At 40.5% G+C, this 15,330-nt stretch overlaps 1 protein-coding gene across 1 annotated transcript in view; it reads left to right on the top strand.

Moving 5' to 3' along the window:
• LOC141580808 (laminin subunit alpha-3-like) overlaps positions 1-15,330 on the top strand; it is a 162,651-nt gene that overhangs the window by 10,881 nt on the left and 136,440 nt on the right. Inside the window, exon 2 of the mRNA XM_074383677.1 lies at positions 14,636-14,788. Within this exon, the coding sequence (XP_074239778.1) occupies positions 14,636-14,788 (153 nt within the window). The remainder of the gene's footprint in view (positions 1-14,635; positions 14,789-15,330) is intronic.

Raw genomic sequence — 15,330 nt, 5'->3', positions numbered from 1 at the left:
AGGTCTAAAGCATATTACACATTGACTTCTTGATTGTCACAGCAATTTATGAACGTATGAAGGAGGTACAATTAGCATGCTCCTTTTACAAATGAGGAAACCGAAGCACACAGAAGTTAAGTGATGTGTCCAAGATCACACAGCTAGTATGTGGTAGAGCCAGAATTCAAATCCAGGTACTCTGGCTGCAGAATTCATGCTCTTACCTGCTGTATTATGCTGTCACAGACATGCCAACTACTTCTTCCTCTGATTTCCAGCTAAACTTTGGATTCCCTTGCTAATTCCACTCATCACCTGGGAGCCATCCATTTTCATGTCTCTCTCCTTATTAGGATCATGAGCTTTCTGAGGGTGGGGCCCTGTCTTCCTGTTCATGTCTGGACAAAGCATTGAGATTCCCTATAGAGAAGAATTCCTGTGCAACGTATGTTGCACTCTTGCCTTGTGGAAGCTTGTATTAGATGCTCCATCACTGCTTTTTGAAGAAATAGTCAAAAGGCAACACCACCACAGAATGTACTTCTCAGAGCAACACCTTGATGGAATTGCTGTTTGATTTTAAAACTACCTGAATTTCAACAATCTGTCTTTTTTTTTTTTTTTTTGAGATGGATGTCGCTTTTGTTACCCAGGCTGGAGTGCAATGGCGCAATCTCGGCTCACGGCAACCTCCGCCTCCTGGGTTCAGGCAATTCTCCTGCCTCAGCCTCCTGAGTAGCTGGGATTACAGGCACGTGCCACCATGCCCAGCTAATTTTTTTTGTATTTTTAGTAAAGACGGGGTTTCACCATGTTGACCAGGATGGTCTCGATCTCTTGACCTCGTGATCCACCCCCCTCGGCCTCCCAAAGTGCTGGGATTACAGGCTTGAGCCATGGCGCCCAGCTCAACAATCTATCTTCTGGAAGACAGGTGTGGCCCTCCTGTGTCTGATGCAGTGGCTGAGCCAAATGCTTAGGACTAGACTCCCAGAAGCTGAAAGAGGCAAGAAAGGATCCTTCCTCTACAAATTTCAGAGGGAGGGCAGACTTGTTGATACGTTGATTTTGGACTTGCAGCCTCCAGCATGGTGAGAGAGAAATTTCAGCTGTTCTAAGCCACCCAGTTTGTGCTACTTTGTATGGCAGACTTAGAAACTAATGCAGTAACTTTAGCTTTATCTGGGTTAATCAGCAGTTGTTATTGACCATTCAGAGTGTGTTATCCCTGTATGGGAGAGGTGCAGAGAGGGGACACTGCGTGATCCTCTGTGTGTACCTCTAGGGCCTTGTTTGTGAGATTTTGCAACCTGATAACTCAAAATGTAGCCCCTAAAAAGAATGAGAAGAGCTGTAGGCTTAACAGATATTTAGGGATCATGCACATTAAAAGTCATCCTTAAGGCCAGGCGTGGTGGTTCATGGCACTTTTGGAAGCTGAAGCTGGTGGATCACTTGAGATCAGGAGTTCAAAACCAGCCTGACCAAATACAAAAAAATTGGCTGAGCATGGTGGTGTGCACCAGTAATCCCATCTACTTGGGAGGCTGAGGCAGGAGAATTGCTTGAACCTAGAGGTGGAGGCTGCATTTAGCCAAGATTGCACCATTGCACTCTAGCCTGGGTGATAGAGTGAGAGTCTGTCTCAAAAAAAAAGTCATCCTTAAATATAAAGAGCCTGGCATAAAGTATAGATTCCGTTTGTGCATGACTCATGGAAGGGGTGTGAATATTTTCTGGTCCCGTTGGGTGTGTGATGTATTACAGGGTTGATTCAGGGCACGTCAGGCCAATGACATCCTTCAGTGGTACATGGAGGCCATCTGCACTGGACATTTGACCTTCCCTCTCTGCACTCATCCAGCATCTTAACATTAGCAAAATCTGCACAAAATATCTTATGTTTATTGAAGCATTATTATTATTATTATTTGAGATGGAGTTTTGCTCTTGTTACCCAGGCTGGAGTGCAATGGCGCCATCTCGGCTCACCTCAACCTCCACCTCCTGGGTTCAGGCAATTCTCCTGACTCAGCCTCTTGAGTAGCTGGGATTACAGGCACGTGCCACCATGCCCAGCTAATTTTTGGTATTTTTAGTAGAGACGGTGTTTCACCATGTTGACCAGGATGGTCTCGATCTCTTGACCCCGTGATCCACCTGCCTCGGCCTCCCAAAATGCTGGGATTACAGGTTTGAGCCACCACGCCTGGCCTATTGAAGCATTATTTATAATAGGCAAAATATGGGGACAACCAGAGTGTCTGTTGACACGTGAATTGTAAAGAAATCATGGTATAGGCCGGGTGTGGTGGCTCACGCCTGTAATCCTAGCACTTTGGGAGGCTGGGTCTCTTCCCATACATCTAAGTAGTGGGCAGGTGTATGGAAAGTCACGTGATTGCCATTCCAGGGCTGTCTCACACTGTCCAAATCTAAGATAGCACCTTTTGATGTTGCTCAGAAGAGCAACGCAGCCAGAAGGAAAGCATTCCAGGCCGTAAGTAACATTGCCAGGCACACACGCAGTTCCTGGCCCCAGCATGCCCTAGCTGTGTGGTTTGAGATGAAGCGCTTCACCTATTTGAGCTGTTTCTTCATCTTTCAGTTTTGGATACTTGAATCCAAATTTCACAGTGTTGTGATGATTAAGCAAAGTAAAGCACAGCGTTCCTTTGCTGGGCTCCCACACCCGGTGCTAGCTTGTCCCAGCATCTTTTGGTAATGCACAATGGTTGAGTTACTTCTCTTGTCTCTCACTTTCTTTAGGTGAAGATCCGACTCTTAGTGTTTGTTTCTTTTCTTTCTTTCTTTTTTTTTTTTTTTTTTTTTTTTTAACCACAGTATCTAACCCAATGCTCTACACATGGTAGGTAATTTGGATAAGTTGAATAAATGAAGGAATGTTCAAACAACTCACCCCCCACCCTCCAGAAACTGTGTTAGGGAGCACTGCTATAATCAATCTCTAGCTTCTTGGAAGAATATAGTATTTATGTTGTGAGGTCAGTTATAAAGTATTACATGTGGAAGGCTTTTTGGTTAAGAAGAATCATAAAAAATGTTAGGAACTAGGAGAGACTACTTTTTTCCATCCTTCTGTAAAAGGGTAGGTCACTCTGTGGGCTTCTGGTTTATTCTCTGGAGACTGCCAATTTTGGAGCTCAACTCTGTTCAGTTGTTTATGGGAACAGTCCTATCTCCTTTCTTAATATCCCCTTTCGTTACATTTTCTATTTCCCATCTGAATAGGCTAATAATACAATAGCCTTGGTGCAATTCCAAGTGTGAGTCCCTTGTCCTGTTTATCTTTCGGTGTTCTCATCTCTCTGTCTAGAATAGCTTTTGGTACAGAGTAGATGATCATCATAGGTTTGCTGCACAGATGGATGAATAATGGAACATGGGGGTGGGTTTTCTTCTCTGTTCCTTTTCTTCTCTGACTTCTATCAGTTTTTGTCCTGCTTTATTTATTTATGGATGTTTTTAAAATATTGGACATTAGACATAGGGTTAGATTATGGATTAGTCATAACCCTCAGTTTATGAAATATTTATATACACAAATATATATTCCATACACCTTCCCACTACCAGATGTAGGAAGAGACCCAGCTCAGGAATATATTATCATTTTACACACACACACACACACACACACACATACACACACATATACACACATTTGAGACAGGGTCTCACTCCGTCACTCAGGCCGTAGTGCAGGGATGCAAGCATGACTCACTGCAGCGTCGACTTCTCAGCCTCAGATAATCCTTCCACCTCAGCTTCCCAAGTAGCTGGGACTATAGGCTCACACCACCATGCCCGGCTAATTTTTGTCGAGATAGGGATTCGCCATGTTGCCCAGGCTGGTCTTGAACTCCTGAGCTCAAGTGATCCTCCCACCTTGGCTTCCCAAAGTGCTAGGATTATAGGCGTGAACCACTGTGACTCGTGTATATATGTATTTTGAATAGTAATAATCATCCATGAACTTGCCACCAAATCTAAAAATAAAGCCTGGATAATAATTTATGTCTAAGTGTATGGTCCTCCCGCCCCCATTCCCTCTGTCTTTTACATTCTGGGGAAATCGTCATCCCAAACCTGTATTAATTAATCCTTTGCTTTTTTTTAATATGGTTTTTATTACATCTATATGTATTTCTAAAAAGTGCTTTTTATTTTGCTTGCTCATAACTTTATAAAAAGTATATAATGCTTTTTTCCCACTTATTATATTGCTAAGATTTATCAATATTGTTTCATTGTATATATTCATTTATTCATTATTGCTTATGCAGTTATTAATTGTGTGAATATGCCACTCTTTATTCATCCACCCTCCTGTGGTTCCTGTAGCAATTAGGTTATTCCCAGGATTTTGCTCTTGTGAACAGTGCTGCTGTGAATAGTCTTGAATATGATGCCATCAAATTTGTTCAAGAGTTTCTTTTTGGGTTATGAGTTTGAGAGTAGAATGCTGTATCAAGGAAAATGTGAATTTCAACTTTAGGTGGTAATACAGTTTCCAAAGTGTTTGTACCAATTTATACTCCTACCATGTCTTTTCTAACTCTTGTTACCATCAAACTTTAAACTTGGGCCTGCTGAATTGGTATAAAATAATATTGCATTGTGATCTGCCATGATCACTAATGATGGTGATGTTGAACATTTCTTGAAATGTTTGTTGTGTTTATTGTGTTTGTATGTGTTTCCTCTTCTGTGAAATGCCTATTCTTATTTTTGCCCATTTTCTCATTGAACTATTTACATTTTTCTTGATTTGTAGGATTGTTAGGAATATGGTGTGTATTTCTGATTAGAGTTCTTTGTTGATTTTAAGTTCTTTGATCAGTTATTGATTCTTGTGTAACAAACTATCTCCAAAACTTAGTGGCTTAAAACAACAATAGTTTTTTCCTCTCACAATTCTGTGGGTTGTCTGGGCCCTGCTGGGTGGTTCTTCTGCTCCATGTGTTGTCAGTTGGGGTAACTCACTTAGTTGCATTCAGCTGGTGGCTAGGATGGACTGGATGATCTAAGAAGGCCTAGCTAACATATATGGTATCTTGGTGTTCTTTCATTTGCCCTCTCCAGTTGGCTGTCTTGGACTTTCTCACAGAATGGTGATTTCTGGGTGGTTGGACTTCTTGCCTGGTGGCTGGCTGCTGAGAGGAGGGAAGCAGAATCTTCCAGCCCTTTTAAGGCTTTTGCTTAAATGTCCCAGAATGAAACATCTGCTACAACAAAGCAAGCAATCAAGTCAGTCTGGATTCAAGAGGAGAGACTAGCTTCCAGGACAAACAGCATCCACCTTTTGATGGCTGAAATGGCAGCCAGAGAGAGAAAGAGAGAGAGAGAGAGAGAGGGAGAGAGAGAGAGAGAGAAGGAATTGATGGCAGTCATCATTGAAGACTATTTATCACTTTTGCATTGTAAATATCTTCTAGTTTTAACTTTTCACTTTTTAAAAGTGCCTTTGGAGCAAAATTCTTTTTAGATTTTTATTTATTTATTTATTTATTTTTATAAGATGAGGTTTTGCTATGTTGCTCAGGCTGATCTCCAACTCCTGGGCTCAAGGAAGCAAAATTCTTCTTCTTTCTTCTTTCTTCTTTCTTCTTTCTTCTTTCTTCTTTCTTCTTTCTTCTTTCTTCTTTCTTCTTTCTTCTTCTTCTTCTTCTTCTTCTTCTTCTTCTTCTTCTTCTTCTTCTTCTTCTTCTTCTTCCTTCTTCCTCTTCCTCTTTCTTCTTTTCTTCTTCTTCTTCTTTTCTTCTTCTTCTTCCTTCTTCTTCTTTCCTCCTCCTCCTCCTCCTCCTCCTCCTCCCCCCCTCCCCCTCCTCTTCCTCCCTCCTCCTCCCCCTCCCTCCTTCTCCTCCTCCCCTTCTTCTTCTTCTTCTTCTTCTTCTTCTTCTTCTTCTTCTTCTTCTTCTTCTCTTCCCTTCCTCTTCCTCGTCCTCTTCCTCTCCTTCTCCTTCTCCTCCTCCTTCTTCTTTTCTTCTTCTTCTTCCTCCTCCTCCTCCTCCTCCTCCTCCTCCTCCTCCTCCTCCTCCTCCTCCTCCTCCTCCTCCTCCTCCTCCTTCTTCTTCTTCTTCTTCTTCTTCTTCTTCTTCTTCTTTCTTCTTTCTTCTTTCTTCTTTCTTCTTTCTTCTTTCTTCTTTCTTCTTCTTCTTCTTCTTCTTTTCTTCTTCTTTTTTTTGTAAGCAGGGTCTTGCTCTGTCACCCAGGCTGGAGAGCAATGGTACGATTTCAGCACTGCAACCTTTGTCTCCCAGGCTCAAGCAATTCTTGTGTCACAGTTACAAGCATGTGCCACCATGCCCAACTAAAGAAACCAAAATTCTTTTTTTTTTTAAGAAAGAAAAAAAGAATAAGAAAAAGAATAAAGAAGAGGAAGAAAGAGAAAGAGGAAGAGGGAGAGAGAATGGGGGTATTGCTTTATTGCCCAGGCTAGAAATGCAGTCTAAATATGGGTATGCCTATAATTGTCCTTAATAATGGACACATGAAAGAAAATGAGGGAAGAGGGTAACAAACAAGGAGCCAATCAACATTTCGTTTAAACTTCTAAGTTGATATGATGTGGTACTGATAAGAGTGTATATTTTGTGTATTTAAAGTGGAGAGTTCTATAAATGTTAATTACATTTACTTGTTCCAGATCTGAGTTCAAGTCCTGGATATCGTTGTTAATTTTCTGTCTCATTGATCTGTCTAATGTTAATGTTGAAGTCTCCCACTATTATTGTGTGGGAGTCTAAGTTTATAAGTCTTGTATGTCTGGGTATTCCTGTATTGGGTGCGTATATATTTAGGATCTTTAGCTCTTCTTGTTGTTGCATTGATCCTTTTATCATTATATAATGTCCTTCTTTGCTTCTTTTGATCTTTGTTGCTTTAAAGACTATTTTATCAGAGGCAAAAATTGTAACTTCTGCTTTTTATTTATTTGTTTTTGCTCTCTGTTTGGTTGGTAAATCTTTCTCCATCCTTTGTTTTGAGTCTTTGTGTATCCTTGAATGTGAGATAGGTCTGGATGCAGCATACCGATGGGTTTTAGTTTTTTGTCCAAATTGCCTGTCTGTCTTTGAATTGGGGAATTTAGTCAATTTAAATTTAGAATTAATAATGATATATGTGAGTTTAATACTGCCATTTAATATTAGCTGGCTATTTTGCCCATTAGTTGATGTAAATTCTTCATTATATTGATGTTCTTTACTTTTTGGTATTTTTTACAAAGGCTGATACTGTTTGCTCCTTTCTATGTGTAGTGGTTCTTTCAGAAGCTCTTGTAAAGCAGGCCTGGTGGTGGTGAAATCTCTGAGTGCTGCTTGTTCACAAAAAACTTTATTTTTCCTTCACTTATGAAGCTTAGTTTGGCTGGATGTGAAATTCTGGGTTGAAAGTTCTTTTCTTTAAGGATGTTGAATATTGGTCCCCACTCTCTTCTGGCTTGTAGGGTTTCAGCCGAGAGATCTGCTGTAAGTCTGATAGGCTTCCCTTTGTGGGTAACCTGACCTTTCTCTCTGGCTGCCCTTAGTATTTTCTCCTTCATTTCAACCCTGGTGATTCTGACGATTATGTGCCTTGGAGTTGCTCTTCTTGAGGAATATCTCTGTGGTGTTCTTTGTATTACCTGGAGTTGAATATTATCCTGCCTTACTAGGTTGGGAAAATTTTCCTGAATAATATCCTGAAGCGTATTTTCCAGCTTGGATTCATTCTCTTCGTCACATTCAGGTACACCTATCAAGTGTAGATTAGGTCTTTTCACATAGTCCCATATTTCTTGGAGACTTTGCTCGTTCCTTTTTAACCTTTTTTCTCTAATCTTGTCTTCTTATTTTATTTCATTGAGTTGGTCTTCGACCTCTGATATCCTTTCTTTTGCTTGATCAATTCGGCTGTTAAAACTTGTGCATACTTCACGAAGTTCTCGTATTGTTTTCAGCTCCATCAATTCACTTATTTTCCTCTCTAAATTTTGTATTCTTGTTGACACTTCGTCAAACCTTTTTTCAAAGTTCTTAGTTTCTTTAGATTGTGTTAAAACAAGTTCTTTTAATTCACCGAAGTTTTTCATTATCCATATTTTGAAGCCTGCTTCTGTAATTGGAACACACTCGTTCTCCATCAAGCCTTATTTCGTTGCTGATGAGGAACTGGGATCCCCTGCTAAGAGAGAGGCATTCTGATCTTGGGTATTCTCAGCCTTTTTTGACTGTTTTCTTCCCTTCGTTGATTTATCCATCTGTGGTCTTTATAATTACCGTCTTTGTAATTGGGTTTCTGAGTGGACGTCCAACTTATTGATTCTCAGCGCCGAAATCTGAGCAACCCATTGCGCCGACCAAATCAGCTGCGTTAAGATTGCTGGTGCTTTTCTGACTCTGCACCAAGAACCGACGCTCCAAGGCGCCGACAAAACTGCCTCGCGGGTCACAAGAGTCGCGCTGGCGACCTGTGGGGCTCCTCCGCTGGGAATCTCCTGGTGCGTGAGCAACAAGAATTCATGTGAAGGGTGTGGCGTCCTCTCTTCTTTGCGTTTTCACTGGGAGCTACAATCCGGAGCTGCTAGTGATCAGCCATCTTGGATCTCTCTCCCAAGATGATCAGAAACCAAAATTCTTAATTTTAATATAATAAAACGTATCCATCTTTTCTTTTGTAGTCAATGCTTTTTGTATCTTGTGTTCCTTGCTCTGAGTTCTAAAAGGTAGTCCCCCTTTTTTCTACTATGAGATTTTGAAGTTTTATTTTTCACATTTAAGTCCTTATTTCATCTGAAGTTGAATTGCTTTTGTGACTTGAGTAGAAATCTGATTTTATGATTTCCCCCTGGATCTAGAATATTCCTTCTTTTCTCAGAGGTCCGACATACCTATGTTATATACTAAGGCTTCTTAAATGCATGGGCTCTCTGTTGTGTCCCATAGGTCTGTTTGTCTCATCTTGCCTTTCCTTAATTACAATAGATTCACAATAAGCCCTGATTCCTTGAAGGGCACGTTTCCTCCTCCCTGGTCATCTTCTTCAGCAATGTCTTGGTCCTTTAAAGTTCCATATAAATTTTAGAATTACTGTATTTTAAGAAAGTCCTTATTCAGGTTTTCAGTGGAATAATATTGTCTCTATAGATTAATTTGGGCAGAATTGATATGTTTTTGATATTATCTTCTAGCCAATTCTCCATTTATGTAAATTTTCAAAATTCTCTTAATACAGCTTTAAATTTTTATTTGTCAAATTTCTTTTGAGATACTTGATGTTCTCTGAATTATTATTAAAAAATGGCATTTTCTCTTTAATTAAATTTTCTAGTTGTTTGCTGCTGTTCTACAGAGATGCAGTGACTTTTGTATTTTAATCTCATATCTAGCTACCTTGCTAAAAATCTCCCAGTATTTCTAAAATTCTCTTTAGCAGATACATTTGGGTTTTTATTTTGTTTCCTTCTTCTTTTTTTTTTTTTTTTCAGGGTCAATATCTCATTCTGTCATCCAGGTTGGAGTGCAATTGTGTGATCATAGCTCACTATGCTACCGCCTCAAGCTCCCGGGCTCAAGCAGTCCATCCCAGTTTCCCAGGTAGCTGGGATTACAGACACATACCACCACACCTGGCTAATTAAAAAAGAAATTTTTTTATTGCTATGTTGTCTAGGCTGGTCTCAAACTCTTGGCCTCAGGTGATCCTCTTGCCTCAGCCTCCCAAAGTGCTGGGATTATAGGTATGAGCCACTGTGTCTAGCTTCATTTGGAGTTTTTTTTTTTTTTTTTTTTTTTTTTTTTTGACACAGTGTTGCTCTGTTTCCCAGGCTGGAGTGTAATGGTATATCTTGGCTCACTGCAACATCAGCCTCCTGGGCTCAAGCGATCCTCCCATCTCAGACTCCCAAGTAGCTGGGACTACAGCCATGGACCACCACACCCAGCTAATTCTTGTATTTTTAGTAGAGATGGGGTTTCTCCATGTTGCCCAGGCTGGTCTTGAACTCCCTGGGCTCAAGCAATCCACCCACCTTGGCCTCTCAAAGTGTAGGGATTATAGGCATGAGCCACTGTGCCCAGACTCAAGGGCACAATGGAGTTTTAATGTAGATAATTTTAGCATCTTTAAATAAATAATAACAGTTTTATTTCCATTATTCCAAATGTTATATATCTGTTTTTTTCTCCTGCCTTTAAAAAATCCTTCTTGTTCTTGTCTCTTGCCCATTTTTTACTTTCAATTCTAGTGGAAAACTTCAGGTTGAATCAGAAACAGCAGAGACTTATAAATACATAAGCCCTTTTATTTTGTGTATACCCATGAAACAGTAAAGTTAGTATAAGTGTCTGTTGGAAGATATGGCTACAGAAAAAATAAATGTGGCCTGTCCCAGTGGTACTCACAGGAAGGAAAGAGCCTCCTCAATGATCTTCCATCTGAGAACTCCCATGGATTCTTTCCTCTTCTGTTCCACAAGTTTGATTTTCTTTCTCTTCTTTTTTTTTTTTCCTGGTAAAAAGATATAGATTATATGTGTGTATGTATATATATATATATATATATAAATTCTAAATATATACATATGTAAGCCGGGTGCTCTGCCAAGGATATTTGGGCTGCCTCTAGAGTTGCCAGAAGGTGGGTGATGTGCAGATCTTCACCGCATGTGTGGACACCTTTCAACACTGCCTTCTTGGTCTTCAAAGCCTTCATTTTGGCTTCGTCTTTAGGAGGGACAGGAGCTTCCTTCTTTGCCTTCGGTGCCATCTTGTGAAAAGGCCACAAGTTTGATTTTCAAAAATATTGTCAGGTGTTGCACTTTTAAAAAGCCTCATGAGGTTGTCTTCTCTCAAAACCCTGTTGCTTGGTGCCAAGGCTTTACTTGCAGGATTAGTCATAACCTTGGCCTCCCTGAGAAAGTTCTTCAACTGCAAGTCTCCGTAGCTACATTACCATGTAGATCCTTAACTCTCCATGAAGACCTCAAGAAAAATGACTGAGAAGGCTGGACAGAGTTTTAACAATTAAGAAAGTCATTCTTCTGATTTTTTTTTTTTTTTACTTCTAGAGCCACAGTCTCATTTCCTTCAGGGCACTACTAAATTCTTTTTGATTCTTCATATAGGTTGATTTGCAGTAAATATGACATTGAGATGTAAGGTAAAAATTACTGAAACTTCAAGAGTAAAACAAATAGAAAAGAGAAAGAATATTTTAATAAAACTATTTGAATAAAAAACTTTCACCCTGACTGTTTAAGAGTAACTTAAAGAAGCCAAACTTTCTAACTATTAATTTTTAAATGTATTTTTAAAATTTTAGAATACATTTTTCTTTTCTAAGTCAATGTTTACACTCATTTTTTATTCTCAAACAAAGTATATGTTACATTTTGCCTGTTAATATTTAACTTAAGCTTGTGTATTCATTGTTAGAAATTATTTTATATGGCAAAAAATTTCTCACCTAAATTTTGCTAATACAAAGTTAATCCAGAGAAACCATCATCTAGGGCATTACTGGTTTGACAGGCTGTTTTTGTAGACTCTTTGCTGATGTCAAGTTTTTTTCCAATAGTCTTTAGAAATAAATGAAGTTTGACTCATTTTTATTACCTGGGCAAAGCTCACTCCTTGGAATTCACCTGTAACTTGTATATCTATTATATCAGTCAGACTTCCAAATGTCAGTGTTGACACTAGCCTGTATAATTGTGATGTTGTCTTGCCTATACATTTATTTTTAAAATATGTGCTTTCAAATAACTTATTGCTCAGACTCAAAATATATATTTGAGATAGATATGTATGTATATTTAGTGCCTACTAACTGTGAGATCAAGGGCTAATGTGAGGGCTAAAGCTCCTGAGCCTGTGTTCTTACCCTGCCTGCTGAATGACATGGACGGGGTCTGCAGAAGGACCGGCATATCAGCAGAAAGGCTAAAATGATTCTAAACGAGAGAGGCCTTCAGGCTATTGTGAAGGCTACCATTTAAAACAAATTACAGGAAATAATGTATGTTAGTGATTATGCACAGATGTCTAATAAACTAGCATTGTAGCTGTTAGAGAGTGACAGGGTAGTGTTAACTCGTTATCCCGGGACCCTGGACCTAGATCCTGGTTCTGCCATTGACCAGTCGTGTGGTTCCTGGGAAAATGACTTAACATTCCACTCTGTTTCCTCATCTGTAAAATAGAGGTGATAATAATAATCTTAACATGAAAACGTAAGCTGGGTGGTGCCCAGTGAATAATAGGTTCTCTATAAATGTTCATTTTAACGGTTATGATTATTTTGAAATTGAGAATCACTCTAGCAACCTGGAGAGCACTTTCTACATTCTTCACATCTATACTGTGGAGATGGAGATAAGTGTAAATAATAAGCTTTCACATTTTGGGAAAAGATTTTGCTTCTAGCCAGATGGAAGTCTTCTAAACTTTGAGGAATAATAATTTAATTCCCTCAGAAAATAATTAAATGTTCTGGTAAAATGTTCTCTAGGGAGAAATAAAGATCATAGAAGGGAAAATACTAATAGTAAATGTCCTAGCTTAAAAGTTAGTCATGGCCAGGCATGGTGGTTTATGCCTGTAATCCCAGCACGTTGAGAGGCTGAGGTGGGCAGATCACCTGAGGTCGGGAGTTTGAGACCAGCCTGGCCTACATGGTGAAACCCTGTCTCTACTAAAAATAAAAAAATTAGCCAGGCATGGTGGTAGGGTCCTGTAATCCCAGCTACTCAGGAGGCTGAGGCAGGAGAATCACTTGAACCAGGAGGTGGAGGTTGCAGTGAGCTGAGATCATGCCACTGCACTCTAGCCTGGGTGACAAAGCAAGACGCCAAATCAAAAAAAAAAAAAAAAAGTTGGTCAGGCACGGGCTCATGCCTGTAATCCCAGCGCATTGGGAGGCCTAGGTGGGCAGATTACCTAAGGTTGGGAGTTCGAGACCAGACTGACCAACATGGAGAAACCCTGTCTCTACAAAAAATACAAAACTAGTTTGGTGTGGTGGTGCATGCTGGTAATCCCAGCTACTCAGGAGGCTGAGATAGGAGAATCGTTTGAACTCGGGAGGTGGAGGTTGCGGTGAGCCGAGACTACGCCACTGCATTCCAGTCTGGGCAACAAGAGCGAAACTCCATCTTAAAAGGAAGCTATTCATTAAGCACCTTATTATGACAATAAATTTTATAGAAAGAACCAACATTTTTGAGAAATGGCTGATGGAGTCGTTCCTTGGTTGAATTTCTCCTGGGTGCAGGGCAGTGTGCTGGGTTGAAGGGATAGAGGGAAGAGTGGGAAACACCTAGCCCATGACTTAAGGAAGTGGTGGGGCCACATATACCCAAGGCGCTGTCTGAGTTATAGAAGTATTTTTGTGTAATGTTGAAGATAAAGGTTCTACCCAGATACCTCACCATGCATGAAAGAACCATGAGTTGTATACTAGATGAAAACATGTGGTCACACCTTTGGTAACATACCGGGATCAAATTTCTCTCTGAACACTTAAGAGTTAACTTCTAAGATGCTGGCTAGGGTCAGAGCTACCTCTTTGTCACAGCACATTCCTGGGGAGGCTGTGGGCGTAAATTTGCCTCTTTGTCCCCCTCCTATGTGGCGATTATGCTTTAAGAACATTTAGTTGGGGAGCAGATAGTTCAGTATGTGAAGTCCATCTCTGGGGAAGCACGATTCTCTGACCCACTTAAAATCCATTTGACGTAGAAGAAAGGCCTATGCTCAGGTTTCAGATGGTAAATGGCTGCAAAATGATGCAAAAACCAAACAAAAACAAGAACCAGAATCAAAAGAATCTGCCTTATGAAAAAAAGAGTCATTCAATAAGGAGTTAGAGATGATAATACCAAACAGATATCACTGCCGGTAAAAATGGAACCCCATTGACTTGCTGAACTAAATTACTGACTTCTCAGTGCTGGTATTCACAGCCAGCCACATCTCTTCATGTACCTGTCAAGCCTTGTCTCTCAATGCTTAGGTCAAGCCGGACCAGCTGGCCTCTGTGCCTTTGCTGGTGCTGGTTCCTCTGCCTCGAACACTTTCCCCGTTTGTGCTCGCTGCCACTTACCAAAGTCTTATCTGTCCTCCCAGGCAGTGGACACGCCCTCTTTTCCACCATGGAATATCGACCGCCGTTGGCTGCAGCCGTCTACCCCATAGAGGCACTCGGTACACTGCTTCCCTGATGGTGGTTGCTATCCTCAACGCCCTGCTGGGATTGTGGGGAGGGCTCTTTTTTGTGCCCCAGTGCCGCATACAGAATTGCACAGAGGCGGACTTAAAGAGTGAAGTGGATTTGTTGAAGTGAAAATCTCTTTTCATCCCAAATACAACAGGCTCTTGTTGAAGTGTTGCATGAAACAAAAACATAGCTGTAAAGATGGAAGATAAATAGACCCCATATCCTAAAAACACCATAAACAGAGGCATAAATAGGTGATGAGGTTTATGATAAATGAAAAAGAGAAAGCCTGTATACTGTCTTCAAAATACATTCCAGTGAATTTTAACAGCCGACATTTCATATGGTAGCCTTTGTTTTTTCCCTCTATTTGCTATATGGATAAGAAAAAATTACTTAAAAGTTAAAAAAAACACACACTTTTTTTTTCCAGGGCCAGTTCTGTGATTATTGCAATTCTGAGGACCCCAGGAAAGCACATCCTGTCACCAATGCCATCGATGGATCTGAACGTTGGTGGCAAAGCCCTCCCCTCTCCTCAGGCACTCAGTACAACAGAGTCAACCTCACCTTGGATCTGGGTCAGGTGAGCTACGCTGTTAATTGGAAAGGAAACATGAGTTTGGATCACTATTTCTATGGAGATTTCTGATATAACAATTATTATGAAAAACAAACCAGTTTTAATCCCCTAATCATTGTTAAAACTGTTACATTAATATTTGCTTCACTTAAAACCCAGAGCAGGCCAGGCACGGTGGCTCATGCCTTTAATCCCAGCACTTTGGGAGGCCAAAGCAGGTGGATCACTTGAGGTCAAGAGTTTGAGACCAGCCTGACCAGTATGGTGAAACCCCGTCTCTATTAAAAATACGAAAATTAGCTGGGTGTAGTGGCGCATGCCTGTAATCCCAGCTACTTGGGAGTCTGAGGCAGGAGAATCACTTGAACCTGGAAGGTGGTGGTTGCAGTGAGCCGAGATCGTGCCATGGCACTCCAGCCTGGGCAACAAGAGTGAAACACCATCTCAAACACAAAGCAAAACCCACAACACTGCCTGGCAGCGTGCAGATAGATCCCTATCCCTGTCTATTAAATGAATTTTTAAAACAATTGTAAATAGTTTCA

This window comes from Saimiri boliviensis, chromosome 13 (assembly GCF_048565385.1).
Source record: "Saimiri boliviensis isolate mSaiBol1 chromosome 13, mSaiBol1.pri, whole genome shotgun sequence".
Lineage (NCBI taxonomy): Eukaryota > Metazoa > Chordata > Mammalia > Primates > Cebidae > Saimiri > Saimiri boliviensis.
This window is presented reverse-complemented; position numbering and strand designations above follow the sequence as displayed.